The following is a 15,650-nucleotide window of genomic DNA, read 5'->3' as shown; positions in this document are numbered from 1 at the left end:
TCAGGCCAGGGCGTTATTAACCTGCTGCACCACAGTGCCGGCCCCTTTCCCCTTGATTTTACAGTTTGGTAGTTTCCAAACTGGAATCACTAGCATGGGCTTGCTAAGTAATATGATGCCAGCCATATCCTAGCTGTACTTAATAGCAGGTGTAAAAATGCTTCTTTTTAAGCAAAGTTGAATTGAAAATGTCCTTTTAAGTCAGGAGAAAATAGACCATAGACTCATCCCCCCGCACCAAATGGGCATTTTTATGAAATGGTTTCTGGCCCCAGGAGGAATTCTTCAACCCCTCTCCTGCTCTTGGCCTTGAAGCTACCTCTGAGTTGGATCTTACTGTTACAGCTGCTCACAACACCCTCCTGCATGCTTAGAATAATGCTGGGCAGGGGGCACTTCTCAAACACAGCATTTATTTTTCACCTCCTTTCAAAAGACTTGGAGAGGACTAGTGCTGTGGCACAGTGGGTTAAAGCCCTGGCTGTAAGAGCCAGCATCCCATATGGGCACTGTTCTAGTCCTAGCTGCTCCTCTTCTGATCCAGCTCTCTACTATGGCCTGGGAAAGCAGTAGAAGATGGCCCAAGTCCTTGGGCCCCTGCACCCATGTGGGAGACCTGAAGAAGCTCCTGCCTCCTGGTTTTGGATCGGTACAGCTCTGGCCGTTGTGGCCATCTGGGGAGTGAACCAGCGGATGGAAGACCTCTCTCTCTCTCTATCTCTACTTCTCTCTCTGTAACTCTGTCAAGTAAATAAATCTTAAAAAAAACCTAACTAAAAACAAAAAAACCAAAGTACTTGAAGGTAAGCTGCATTCATTCACTCAAGTTTCCCTCTGGCAGTCTGATAAAAGCTTGCATTTTATAATATCTGCATTTGTTAAACCTGTATTTAAGGGTAAGATTTAGAAAATCTATCATTTTCTGGCCCATCAAAAAACTACAGCTTAACCTTTTAGCACACCAACTTTTGTTTCCAGCTAGATATCTTTATGTGATATCTAAAATGCAAGACCAGCAACATATCAAGAGGTCTGCAGACACGAAGGCAAAGTACTTATGTTTTTTCATCCAAACACCTCAATTTATTTTATAAAGTTGTCGATTTTTCCTATTATGTTTTATATGACATATGGACATAACAAAATATAACAGTAATACAATAACAGTACAAAAGAGGGAAAAAAGTAATTTCATCTTATAATATACATAAATTTTAAATAAAATATCAGCAAGATGAACACCACAGCATATTATAAGAATAAACCAATATCAACTTACAGAGAATGCAGACGACAAGGACATATCAAACAAGGTTACAGGGATGCAATCAGCAAAATCTAGGCTACAGGCTAGGGTTAGGTTAAAGGCCAAGTGACTTGATCTCTTCAACAGTGAGAGAGGTAAAAAGATATGGAGGAGGATGCTACAAGACCTTTTTTTGTTTTTTAAAGTTTTTTTTTTTATTTATTTGAAAGTTTGAGTTACACAGAGAGAGGTCTTCCATCCGCTGGTTCACTCCCCAATTGGCTGCAATGGCCGGAGCTGCGCTGATCTGAAGCCAGGAGCCAGGAGCTTCTTCTGGGTCTCCCATGTGGGTGCAGGGGCCTAAGGCCTTGGGCCATCTTCTACTGCTTTTCCAGGCCATAGCAGAGAGCTAGATTGGAAGTGGAGCAGCCAGGACTTGAACTGGCACCCATATGGGATGCTGGCACTTGAGGTGGTGGCTTTACCCACCATGCCACAGAGCAGGTCCCTCAAAAAGACTTAATATGCATCTCCTGTGGTGTGAATTTTACTTTGGATCCTGACTCAGACAGACTGTATACTAAGAATCTTTAAAAAGTTCATGGAAAATGTACACTATGAAAAAACTACATGTGGACTGCAAAATATTTTTGTACTAATGTAAACTTTTAATTCCATTTTCCTACAACTTTTAAAAAGTACCCTTATATGCATGAATAGCTAGAAATTTCACGATGATTGGGAATTGGTAATCTTAGGTGGAGTCTCGATTGTTTTACTTCAGCGCCAGCTCCCTGCTGATGTGCCAGGGAAGGTAGCAAAAGATGGCCCAAGTACTTGGGCCCCTGCCACCCATGCTGGAGAACTGGATAAAGCCCCTAGCTTCAGCCTGGCCCAGGCCAAATCACTGTGGCCATATGGAGAGTGAACCAGCTGATGGAAGGTCTCTGTCTCTCCCTCTCTCTGTAACTCTTTTTTTCCCCCATTTTTAAATTTTTATTTAATTAATGCATTTTTACATAGATACAACTTTATGAATATAGTGGTTCTTTCAAATAAATAAATAAATCCCTTAAAAACGAGGATTTTTAGAAATATATAATAAAATATTTATGTATTAAAAAATAAATGTCCAAGAATTATTTCAAAATTTAAAAGTGGATATGGAAAGTATATAGAGAAATTCAAGTATGGACATCAGGTGATAAGGGGAAGCTGAATGATGGGCTATATTCTGCTTACTTTCCTAGGTGTTTAAAATTATCCAGGATAAAAAAGATTGTGTTTTAAAGTGGAAAAGAAAACAAGCATGTTAACAGGATTATTCTTTAAAGGCAGGATTTATTGTAGGAATGCAAGAATAGTTTAGTATTAAATAATCTATTAAAATCATATTAATATCATAAGATTTTTTTTAAATAAGAAATGACATAAATATTAGATATGGAAGTAACACAACTGTGTCTCCAGAAAATCCAACAGACTTCAAGTGGATACATTCCATGTTCTTTGATGAAGACAATATAAATTTAATATAATTATTTGCAGTTTAACAAGACATTTGCAATATTTTAAAAAGATTTATTTATTGGGGCTAGCACTGTGGTGCAGTGGAAGACCTCTCTCTCTCTCTTCAAATAAATAAAAAATAAATCTTTAAAAACATATTTATTGGAAAGGCAGAGTTACAGAGAGAGAGAGAGAGAGAGAGATCTGCAGGCAGAGGCTTTACCCACTATGCCACAGCACTGGCCCCTGCATTTTTTTAAAAAAGATTTAATTTATCCAAGCCAAATTCTACCTTAACCACAATAGTGTTCAAAACTAGGAGACTAACAATGATACAATGTTCTTCCATCTAATCCATAGAACAAGTGTCAAGAATTTTGTTTCAACTATGCCCTTAATAGCAAAAGGATCCAATCCAGGAGCACTTGATTAATTTATTATCCTACGGACTCCTTCAATCTAGAACAATTTCTCAGTCTTTCCTTTCACATTAGAGATTCGGAAGATCAGTATCAGGCTATTTTGCAGGCTGTCGCTCACTTTGCCTGAGGATTACTTATGACTGGATACAGATGATGCATCTTTGGCAAGAATGTGACAAGATGATGCTGTGTCCTTCTCATGGTACCCTGTGAGGTGACATACAATTTGTTCCAATACTGGTAATGCTAACATTGATCGTTAGAATAAAGTGCTGTCTCTCCTCTATAAATTACTTTTTATAGTTGAAATTATGTTGTGGGGGAGATACTTTAGCTTTATAAGTAATGTGTTCCTCACCAGACTTCCACCCACTTGTTGCAGCATCTCTAGTAGACTGCATAATCAACCGCTCAGCATAGCCACATCCTAATCCCCAGATCCTGCACACATCACGTCACATGACCAAAGGGGAGTTTGTGGGTGTCATTCAGGGGAGGTCACCCTGGATCATCCTAGCAGGGCATAAATGCAGTCACATGCATCCTGCCAGAGGACGCTGCCTGGGACGCCCACACCCCATACTGCAGTGCTTGGGCTCAAGTCTCAGCTCTGCTCCTGAGTCCATCTTTCTGCTAATGCCTGCTGGCAGACAGTGCTGGGTTTTTGCCACCAGGGAGACCTGGACTGAGGTTCTGGCTGTTAGCTTCAGCCTAGCATAGCCTTTGGCAACTGCAGACATTTGCAGAGTGAACTAATAGATGGGAAGCTCTGTCAGTCTCTTTTTCCCTCCCAAATAAATGAACAATAAATAGTCAAAAATAAGAGAGAGAGAGAGAGAGAGAGAGAGAGAGAGAGAGAGAGAGAGAGAATAGAAGTCTGTGCTATGGTGCAGCAGGTAAAGCCACCGCCTGCAGTCTGGCATCTCATATGGGCACTGGTATGAGTCCTGGCTGCTCTACTTATGATCCAGCTCTCTGCTGTGGCCTGGGAAAGCATAAGATGGCCTAAGTCCTTGAGTTCCTGCACCCATGTGGGAGACCTGGAGGAAGCTCCTGGCTCCTGGCTTTGGATTGGCACAGCTCCAGCTGTTGCGGCCATCTTGGGAGTGAACCGGCGATGCAAGACCTCTCTCTTTCTCTCTCTCTCTCTGTACCTCTCCTCTCTCTGTGTAACATTGACTTTCAAAATAACTCTTTTAAAAAAAAGAAAAAAAAAAAAGAGGGGAGGCGGCGCTGTGCCTAGCAGGTAAAGCTGCTGCCTGAGTTGCCAGCATCCTATATGAGTACTGTTTTGGGTCTCAGCTGTTCCACTGCCAACCCAGCTCTCTGCTATGGCCTGGGAAAGCAGTGGAAGATGGCCCGAGTCCTTGGGCCCCAGCACCCGGCTGTTGTGGCCATTTGGGAAGTGACCTAGTAGATGGAAGATATCGATCTCTCCCTCTGTGTGAGTGTGGCTCTTTCAAATAAATAAATCTTAAAAAGAAGGAAAAAAAAAAAAAGCTAATACAGTTAATAATGCACAGTGCTTGCTTCAGCAGCACATCAGTTTCGGCACCTTTCCTAACATGGTAAAGTCTGCCATCTTTGCTTCTCAAGTGTTTGGTCCCATTTTGTAATTAAAAACTTACAACTCAAGAGAGACACGGTGTATATAAAGTGATTCCTCAACAAAACAACGGGCTTGAAGCTCTGCTTAGCAATGTATCCAGCATGCAGCATCTTGTAGGTACTCAACATATTCTGAATACAGTATTCACAACTAAAGATTCAAGATAACCCAAGGAGGCGGCAGTATTACACAACTGTATGCTTTTTGCTACACTAACTGACCTCCATTAAAAAAAAAAAAAGATAGGTGATCTCTATTCATGAAGGTACTGTGGGACAGCATCATAAAAACAGGGCTTCTGAAGAAATTAGAAAAAAGAAGTCTTCATTCTGCTTCAGGCTCCTGCTCTGATATTTCTACTTTGTTCTCACATTTCTCTTCCTTTGGTGCCATGCATCAGTCATCGGAATTCAAACTGAATAGCTGTAAATTCATAGCTGTAAACTGCTGACTTTTAAATTTTTCTTTTTCTTTTTTTTTTTAACAGGCAGAGTTAGACAGTGAGAGAGACAGAGAGAAAGGTCTTCCTTCTGTTGGGTCACCCCGCAAATGGCCGTTACGGCCAGCGTGCTGCACCGATCCATGTGGGTGCAGGGGTCCAAGCACTTGAGCCATGCTCCACTGCTTTCCCAGGCACATCAGCAGGGAGCAGGATCGGAAGTGGAGCAGCCGGGACTGGAACCAGCACCCATATGAGATGCCAGCACAGCAGGCCAGGGCTGTAACCAACTGTGCCACAGCTCCAGCCCCAAAGAGCTGATTTTTTTTTTTTAATCAGAGAAGTGCATTGGATACCAGAATTTAAATAGAAATTTAAAAAGGCAGGGGCTGGTGCTGTGGTGCAGCAGGTTAACGCCCTGGCCTGAAGTGCTGGCATTTCATATAGGCACCAGTTTGAGACCAGCCTGCTCCACTTCCAATCCAGCTCTCTCCTGGGAAAGCAGTGGAAGATGGCCCAAGCCCTTGGGCTCCTGCACCCATGTAGGAAACCCGGAGGAAGCTCCTGGCTCCTGGCTTCTGATCGGCATAGCTCCGGCCGTGCAGCCAATTGGAGAGTGAACCATTGGATATGGAGGATCTCTCTCTCTCTCTCTGCCTCTCTTCTCTCTGTGTAACTCTGAGTTTCAAATAAATAAATAAATCTTTAAAACAAAAAGAAGGCCGACTCTGCGGCTCACTAGGCTAATCCTCCGCCTGCGGCGCCGGCATTCCAGGTTCTAGTCCCTGTTGGGGTGCTGGTTCTGTCCCAGATGCTCCTCTTCCAGTCCAGCTCTCTGCTGTGGCCCGGGAAGGCAGCAGAGGATGGCCCAAGTCCTTGGGCCCTGCACTCACATGGGAGACCAGGAGGAAGCACCTGGCTCATGGCTTCGGCCTGGCCCACCCCGGGTCATTGTGGCCACTTGAGGAGTGAACCAGCGGATGAAAGACCTCTCTCTCTGTGTCTCTACCTCTCTCTGTAACTCTGCTTTGGAAATAAAATAAATCTTTATTATTATTATATTATATTATATATTATTATATGTTTAGGGGCTGGCATTGTGGCATCATGGGAAAAGCCACCGCCTGCAATGCCAACATCCCATATGGGTGCTGGTTCGAGTCCTAGCTGCTCCACTTCTGATCCAGCTCTCTACTATGGCCTGGGAAAGCAGTAGAAGATGGTCCATGTCCTTGGGCCCCTGCACCTGCATGGGAGACTCAGAAGAAGCTCCTGGCTCCTGGCTCCTGGCTTCGGATCCACGCAGTTCTGGCTTTGTAGCCATTTGGGGAATGAACCAGCGGATGGAAAACCTCTCTCTCTGCCTCTGTCTCTCTGTAACTCTGCCTTTCAAACAGATACATCTTTAATATATGTACATGTGTGTGTATACACATATATATGATTAGCTCCCATTGTACAACATCATAAACAGAAAAACACACCACATACCTTCCGTCTTTCAGCGTGTTAACAATAAATCGGTTCACCTGGCAAATACAGTTGCTGGACAATCGTTCTTCCTCAACAAGAGGGTTCAACTGTGTTGCCAACATGAAAGCTGAAAAAGCAGAGATTATTTTAACCTTTAAATCACGTCAGTCTTAAAAAATTCTCATAGCTGACCACATCTGTGCTAGCAAAGAAAAATAATGCCTTAAATATGTTCCTGAAATTAAAGCTAGCCAGACTGCACAGTGAAAAGCTGTGTAATCTGATATGTGTTACATCTGCTGCTACTCCTAAATGTATGCATTTCTTAAAGTACCCAAAAACATTTTTTCCATTATTCAGGTCTCATGACAAAGACTTAAAAAAAGTAAATCTCTCTAGATCTTTCACACTGTGACTAGGGACAGCAAGCACATTCCCTATAAATTCTCCCCCTTCTGTTTTAAAGTTTCTAGCACAGAAATAAGACCTCCTAAAAGGAAAGTATAGGACAGCTAGCCCATCACATTGACTAAACATCAATATCATCCTTAGGGAAATTAATCAAAGAAAACATAGAGCACCAGTTAGAGAAAATTAATTAAACCAAGTGGCAGCTTTCCATTATACCCAGCCTACAACTGGAGTGCCGCCTGCCAGCCGCAGTTCATCTGAAGGAAGTGCCTAGCCAAGCAAATGCAGACTTCAGGAGGGTCCCAAATTACCGCAATCACCGTGTTGGATGTGCTTCTACTATCTGAATACTCATAAATCCCCAGATTTGTACATTATACTCACAGGACAGAGTGTTCAGTCCATCACTCATGAGCAGTCGATAACGGGGTGGGCTATTCCCTGTCGTAATGGGACGGATGTTCTAGGAGAGAAAACTTGATTCATTACCCAGGTTATCTGCCCCACCCCAGGAACAAGAACACCTACGTGGTGGCAGGAGAGTGGGTTTGCCCTTAGTTCAACATAAACTGAACTGCTTGCCCATTCTCTTGACATCTAAATCCAAGGAAAAGACAACTGGACTTGATGCTCCTCCTACCATCTCCTCTCCGCTAACATTAAACACAACATAGAGCAGAGTAAAATGATGTGCCAATACTTCGTGTTCTCTCTCTCCTAACTCAAATGTGGCAGAAAATCAATTACCAAAAGAAACACATAACAAGGCACCTAATATACAAGGTACTGTGGAGGAAACATGCTAAAAATAGAAAACTGGCAGAAAAAATAAGTCCTTGCCCTGAAGGGGCTTATAATTCAGGCAGAGTTGAAGGCAGCAAGGGACATAAGCAATGCATGCACATGATGATGTGGGGCAGAGCCGAGACATTCACCCCAGCCGGAAGAGAGGGCAGGCAGCTTCCTGAAGGGAGTAAGACATCTAACAGAGCCACAAAGGACTGGCAACTCGTACGGAGCAGTGGGGAGACCATCGGGTCTACTGACTCAGGAGCTCAGGTATGATCCAGTTCCTAATCATCCATGAAACGTCCACTGAGTCTGAGAGCCCCATACATGAATGAATTTTCAACAGACTAGCTCATTCTGGACATACCTCTTGGAGATCATTTGCAAACTCTAAGGGCAAGGAGCCAAGTAAGGCAGCAGCTGTAAGGATGTAGAACAGTACCATCATCTATCAAGTGTGGAAAAGAACAGAGAGGCAGAGTCTTAAGTCTCAACCTCTCAGGGCCAGCACCGTGGAACAGAAAGTTAAACCAACACCTGTGACACTGGCATCCCATATGAGCAGCAGTTCAAGTCCCAGCTGCTCCACTTCCAAGCCAGCTCCCTGCTAATATGCCCAGGAAGTCAGTGGAAGATGGCCCAAGTGTTGGGTCCCTGCCACCCACATGGGAGATTCAGATGGAGTCAGGCTGCTGGCTTTGGCCTGGCCTAGCCCTGTCTGCCGTGGCTATCCGGGGAATGAACCAGCAGATGAAAGATCTTTCTCACTCTGTATTTCTCTAACTCTGCCCTTAAAAAAAAAATCCCAGGACCAGCACTTCGGCAAAGTAGTTAAGCCTCCACTTGCAGTGCTGGACATCCTATAGGGGCGCCGGTTCAAGTTCCAGCTGCTTCACTTCCAATCCAGCTCCCTGCTGATGGTCTGAGAAAGCAATGGAAAATTGTTCAAGTCCTTGGGTCTCTGCACCTGTGTGGGAGACCCAGAAAAAGCTCCTGGCTCCTGGCTTCGGATCAGCCCAGCTCCAGCCACTGTGGCCATTTGGGGAGTGCACAAGCAGTTGGAAGACTTCTCTTTGTCTCTCCCTCTCTGTGTCTGTAACTCTGCCTCTCAAGTAAATAAATAAATTTTTAAAAAATAAAAAATAAAATCCCATCCTATCAAGGGTTAGCTTTAGCTAACATAGTAGTATTTCTCTTCTAGGATTAGATTAGAATGGCCTATTTTTGTTGTGATGCTGGGGAGAATTTCCTAAAGTGGACAAGTCTGCCTGTCCTTCATCAAGCAAAATTTATAGTTATACATGAGTTTAAAAATCATCTGACAGCAAACATGTGTAGATACTTACAATGACCTGCAGGATGGGTTGAATGGATGTATCTCCCTGCTGCAATATGGCCTGAAAGAAGAAAAACCCACGTTGTGAGAGATGACTCAACTCATGATTAAAAACGGACTTATTTTCACAATTGGGCATTTGGAATAATTAACTACAGGAAACACTGATAAAAGAGTCTCTTCAGAGCCTGTCATTTGAAAAGTCTAGTTTATCACTCTGGACAAATCACAAAAGTGAGAAATATGCTTCCAGACAAGGATGTACTCACTCTACCTACAGCACTGCTGCGGCACATGTACTCAATATTCATAACAGCACATTGGCTTCCTAATACTGCCCATTAACAGGAAATCAGATTTAAATACAGTAAGATAAATCCTTAAAACAGAATACAAGGGGGCTTCAAAAAGTTCATGAACTCTTCTAGTCCCAGGTGCTCTGAGGTTGACGGTTTATGGTACAGACATGGCTATGTCCAAGAACCACATACAACTGGTCCCCAAAATGACACAAAAATGACAAAAAACCCTGATCACAGAGATAAGCCTCTTAAGAGGGTAGACCCCAAGTTCCAGAGGAAAATGCATTGTGCCGCAAAGCACAAAAGGAAGACCTGAAGAAGCAACAGGCCAACACCGCCCAGCTGTGAGCACACGTGCTGGGGCTGTAAAGGCCTCACCAAGCCCAAGAATCCAAAGAAGTCAGGCTCAACTGACTTGTCCACAGGGCCCACCCCAAGCTCAGAAAGCGTGCTCATGCCCTCACTGCCAAGAATCTCCGGCTGTCCCAGCCAAAGACAAGGCCAGGTTCAAACCAACCGCTAGGCTAAGGCCTAGGCCCAGGTTCAAGTTATGGCTATGACTCCAGCTCCAGTTCAGTGCAGGTTCAGGCTCCCACAGGTTCCACAGTAACAGCCTCTAACAACTTGAGGACAGAAAGAGTGATGCGACCTCCAAGCTGGTATCCTGTGTTATTTGTACAAATAAAGAAAAGGCAGAGGAATAGTACAATGGTTAAGATGCCTCTTGGGACTCCCATATCCCCTAACAGAGTGCCTGGGTTCAAGTCTCAGCTCCTTGCCTGATTCCTGCTTTTTGCTAGTACACATGCTTGGGAGGCAGCAATATCTCAAGTACTTGGGTCCCTACCACTCAAACAGGAGACCTAGACTGAGTTCTCAGCTCCTGGCACAGCCCTGGCTGCTGCAGCCACTTAAATGAACCAGTGGATGGAAGATGCCTCTCCCCCCAACCACACCCCATTAACTCCATCTTTCAAATAAATAATTAAATCTCTAAAAAAATAAAAAAGTGGGACTGGTGCTGTGGCATAGGGGGTAAAGCCGCCAGCTGCAGTGCCAGGATCCCATATGGGTGCCAGTTCGAGTCCCAGCTGCTCCACTTCCTATCCAACTCTGTGCTATGGCCTGGGAAAGCAGTAGAAGACAGCCCAAGTCCTTGGGCCCTTGCACCTGCGTGGGAGACCCAGCGGAAGCTGCTGGCTCCTGGCATTGGATCTGCGCAGCTCCGGCCATTGCGGCCAATTGGGAAGTGAACCAGTGGATGGAAGATCTCTCTCTCTCTCTCTCTGCCTCTCCTCTCTGTGTAACTCTTTCAAATAAATAAATAAATAAAATAAAACAAAACAAAATAAAAAGGCTAAAAGTCAAACTGAGTGACTGGCACTGTAGCAAAGCAAGTTAAGCTGTCACCTGCTACACCAGCATCCCATATGATCTCTAGTTCGAGTCCTGGCTGCTCCACTTCCCATCCGGCTCCTAGCCAATGTGTCTGGGAAAGCAGCAGAAGATGGCCTCGGGCCCCTATCCATGTAGAAGTGAACAGAAATTTCAGGCTTCCTGGCTGTTGTAGCCATTTGGGAAGTGAATCAGAGAATGGAAGTTCTTTCCCTCTGATTCTCTGTCACTTTGCCATCCAAATAAACAAACTGATTTTTTTTAAGTCAAACACTGGAAAAAGAAATATCATTAATAGCAGACAAAACAGACTTTAGGACAAGGAATATTACCAGAGATATAAAAGCATATTTAATAATAGGGTTGATGTCTACAGACTTACAAAATTAAATGTGTAAACCTAACAAATTTTTAAAATATATATTAAGAAAAAACAAACAAAATTAAAAGGAAAGGCAACTCTACAATTAAAATCAGCAGTTTCAACAGTCTCTCAGTAAATGATAGGGTGAGTAGGTCACCCCCACCCTCACTCCCACAAAAATAATCAGGAAGAATACAGGAAACATGAACTATTAACCAAGTTGATTTGATCATTTAACAACCACAGAAAATATATTCTTATAAGTGCACTTGATCACTGGCATCAAGACGTCCATATAGGCAATAAAATAAGTCTTAATAAATGTGAAATCATACAGGGTTCATTATCCGACCACACAGGAATTAAATTACAACTCAATAACAATGTGATACCTGTAAAACCCTAAAATATTTAGAAATTAAGCTCACACTTCTAAATAAGCCATCTGTTTAAAGAAGAAATCACAAAGAAAATCAGAAAACATTTAACGGAATAAAGATGGAAATATGAGTACAATCTAAATTTGTGAACTAGAGCTAGAGCAATGCTTAGATGGAAAATTATAGCTTTAAAGGCTTATATCAGAGAAAAAACAAGGTCCCATGTCAATGATTAAAGCTTTCATCATAAGGAGCTAGAAAAAAAATTAAACCCAAGTGTGTAGAAGGAAGGAGACAAAGAATGAAAATCAGTTAAATAGAAAGTATACAAACACTAAGAAAAACCTAAATGAACTCGAAGCTAGTTTTTGAAAAAATCAATGAAATCAATAAACTTCTAGCCTGGTCTAATAAAGAAAAAAAATGTTTATTTTAAAGATTTATTTATTTATTTGAAAGTCAGAGTTACAGAGGGTGAGGCAGAGGCAGAAAGAGAGATCTTCTATCCACTAGTTCCCTCCTCAAATAGTTGCAATGGCCAAGGCTGCACCAGGCCAAAGCTAGGAGCCAGGAGCTTCATCCAAGTCTCCCATGTGGGCATAGGGCTCAAGGACTTGGGCCATCTTCTGTTGCTTTCCCAGGCACATTGGCAGGGAGCTGGATTGTTAGTGGAGCAGCAGGGACTTGAATCAGCTCCCAAATGGGAGGCTGGGCACTGCAGGCAGTAGCTTTACCAGCTACGCTACAGTTCTGGCCCAGAAAACATATTTTTAACATCAGGAATAAAAAGGGAGGCATCACTAGAAATCACATATGCACATATATATACAAATATATATGTGTATATGAAAGCAATGGGAGCAGGAGTTTGTCCTAGGGGTTAAGATGCCTCTGGGGACTTCCATGCCCCATGACAGACTGTGTAGGTTGGAGTCCCAGCTCTGGCTCCTTACTTCCACTTCCTGCTAATGCAGACCCTGAGAGGCATCAGCTGACGACTCAAGCAGCTGGGTCCCTGCACTCACTTGGTTAGGTCTAGACTGAATTCCTGGCACCCAGCTTGGGTCTGGCCCTGTCCCACCCACTGCAGGCCTTTCAGGAGTAAATGAGTGGACAGGGGAGTGCGCCTTCTCTCTCTGCTTTTCAAATAAACAAAAATGAATTATAAAATAAAACATCCTGGCCGGCGCCGTGGCTCAATAGGCTAATCCTCCGCCTTGCGGTGCCAGCACACCGGGTTCTAGTCCCGGTCAGGGCGCCAGATTCTGTCCCGGTTGCCCCTCTTCCAGGCCAGCTCTCTGCTGTGGCCCGGGAGTGCAGTGGAGGATGGCCCAAGTGCTTGGGCCCTGCACCCCATGGGAGACCAGAATAAGCGCCTGGTTCCTTCCTTCGGATCAGGGCGGTGCGCCGGCCGCAGCGCACCAGCTACGGCGGCCATTGGAGGGTGAACCAACAGCTCACCTCTCTCTCTCTCTCTGTCCACTCTGCCTGTCAAAAATTTTAAAAATAAATAAAAAATAAAAATAAAAAATAAAATAAAATATCCTAAGAGCAAAAACTCCAGGTCCTGATGGCTTCATGGGTGAATATCTAACATTTAAAGGACCAAGAAATACAAACTTTGTATAAATTATTTAAATAAATAGTAGTCTTCCTTATACTTTGATGAAACAATGACTTTTTTTTTTTTGCAGCCTGTCTTTTTTTTAAAAAAAGATTTATTTATTTATTTGAAAGTCAGAGTTACACAGAGAGAGGAGAGGCAGAGAGAGAGGTCTTCCATCCGATGGTTCACTCCCCAATTGGCCGCAATGGCCAGAGCTGCGCTGATCCGAAGCCAGGAGCCAGAAGCTTCTTCTGGGTTTCCCACGTGGGTACAAGGGCCCAAGGACATGGGCCATCTTCTACTTTCCCAAGCCATAGCAGAGAGCTGGATTGGAAGTGGAGCAGCCGGGTCTCGAACCGGTGCCCATATGGGATGCCAGCGCTTCAGGACAGGGTGTTAACCTACTGCGCCAAAGCGTCAGCCCCAAAACAATGACATTCTAAGAACCAAAACTTAAAGGTTTGGATCACTCATGAATCTAATGCAGAATTTCCTCAACAAATAGCAAATCAAACCTGGCACTAGGGGCCGGCGTTGTGATGCAGTAGGTTAATCCTCCACCAGTGGTGCTGGCATCCCATATGGATGCTGGCTCGAGTCCTGGCTGCTCCTGTTCTGATCCAGCTCTCTGTTATGGCCTGGGAAAGCAGTAGAAGATGGCCCAGGTCCTTAGATTCCTGTACCATTGTGGGAGACCAGGAAGAAGCTCCTGGCTTCGGATGGGCCCAACTCTGGCTGCTACGGCCATTTGGGGAGTGAACCAGCAGAAGAAAAAGACCTTTCTCTCTGTCTCTCCCTCTCACTGCCTGTAACTGTACCTCTCAAATAAAGAAATAAAATCTAAAAAAAAAAAAAAAAAAAAAAAAAAAAAAAGCACTATCTAAAATGAATATATCATGACCAGGTGGGATTTATCCCAGGAAGGCAAGGGTCACTCAACATCTGAAAATCAACATAATTTGTCACAATAACAGCATAAAGAAGAAAAACCATGATCACCATGATAGAGAAAAAGCACCTGATAAAATTTGAAAGTCTCATTCATCATAAAAAGTCTCGGCAAAGTAGGCATAGAAGAAAGGCTTAAATTGACAACCAGCATTTACAAAGCAATCTACTGTGAATGATATCTTCCTAAGATCAGGAAAAATACAAGGATATAACTCTCACTTTTATTCAATTGGTAGTAGAGGTCCTAATTCAGTAAGGCAAAAGAAATAAATAAAAGGCATAAAGACTGGAAAGGAAGAAACAGACTCCTTTACTTCCAGATACTATCGTGCACACAGAAAATTCTGAGGAATCTGCAAAAACAAGTGAATCATCTTAGCAAAGTTGGCAGGATACAAGGCTGACATACGAAAATCATTTCATTATTGTTGATTTTAATTATCTGAAAGGCAGAGAGACACTGACAAAAAGAGACCTCATTCACTGGTTGGTTCACTCCCCAAATGCCTGCAACATCGGGGGTTGGGCCAAGCCAAAGCCAGGAGCCAGAAACTCAATCTGGGTCTCCCATGTGGATGGCAAGGGCTCAACTGCTTGATCCATCACCTGCTGTATCCCAGCAGGAAGCTGGAATCAGGAACACAAGTCAGAACCCAAACTCAGGCAACCCGAAATGTGATGTGGGTGTTAACTGCTGAGCCAAACACCTGTCCCCATTTGTATTTCTATGGAGTAGAAATAACTAGAAAATGCAATTTTTCAAACTGTCATTTAAGTACCATCAAAAGTAAAATACCTAGGAATAAATCTAACAATATATAGGCAAGATTTACATATTGAAAGCTACAAAACACTTCTGAGATATTAAAGAAAAACTAATGAATGAACACCATGTTCATCTTCTGAAAGACTCAATTATTTTTAAGATGTTAACTGACCCCAACCTATACCTTCAATGTAATCCCAACTGAAATCTCATCAAGCTTTCTTTATTAGAAATAGACTGAATTCTAAAATGTGTATGAAGATGCAGAACCTAAAACTGGTCAAACAATTTGACAGGCTAGCATTGTGGTGTAGCAGGCAAAGCTGCCGCCTGCAACACCAGCATTCCATATGGGCATAAGTTGGAGTTTCACTGCTCCACTTCTGATCCAGCTCCCTGCTGATGAGCCTGAGAAAGCAGCGAAGGATGGTTCAAGTGCTTGGGCCCTGCACCCACGTGGGAGACCTGAAGAGGCTCCTGGCTTTGGGCTAGCAGATGGAAGACATTGCTCTCTGTTTCTCCCCCTTTTCTCTCTAATTCTGCCTTTCAAATAAATAAATCTTAAAAAAATTTTTTTTAAAAGACATGAATTTGTGGACTTTATGCTGCCAAATTTCCTTTTTACTTATTTTCATTTTATTTGAAAGGTACA

At 43.2% G+C, this 15,650-nt stretch overlaps 1 protein-coding gene across 1 annotated transcript in view; it reads right to left on the bottom strand.

Annotated features, from left to right (window-relative positions):
• The window catches only part of RPA1 (replication protein A1), a 59,970-nt gene that overhangs the window by 37,138 nt on the left and 7,182 nt on the right, over positions 1-15,650 (bottom strand). Inside the window, exons 2-4 of the mRNA XM_062175558.1 lie at positions 9,245-9,295; positions 7,494-7,572; positions 6,717-6,825 (exon numbers count right to left, since the gene is read on the bottom strand). Coding sequence (XP_062031542.1) covers positions 6,717-6,825; positions 7,494-7,572; positions 9,245-9,295 — 239 coding nt within the window. The remainder of the gene's footprint in view (positions 1-6,716; positions 6,826-7,493; positions 7,573-9,244; positions 9,296-15,650) is intronic.

This window comes from Lepus europaeus, chromosome 18 (assembly GCF_033115175.1).
Source record: "Lepus europaeus isolate LE1 chromosome 18, mLepTim1.pri, whole genome shotgun sequence".
Taxonomy (NCBI): domain Eukaryota; kingdom Metazoa; phylum Chordata; class Mammalia; order Lagomorpha; family Leporidae; genus Lepus; species Lepus europaeus.
Note: the sequence above shows the minus strand (reverse complement) of the source record. Positions and strands in the feature narration are given on the sequence as shown.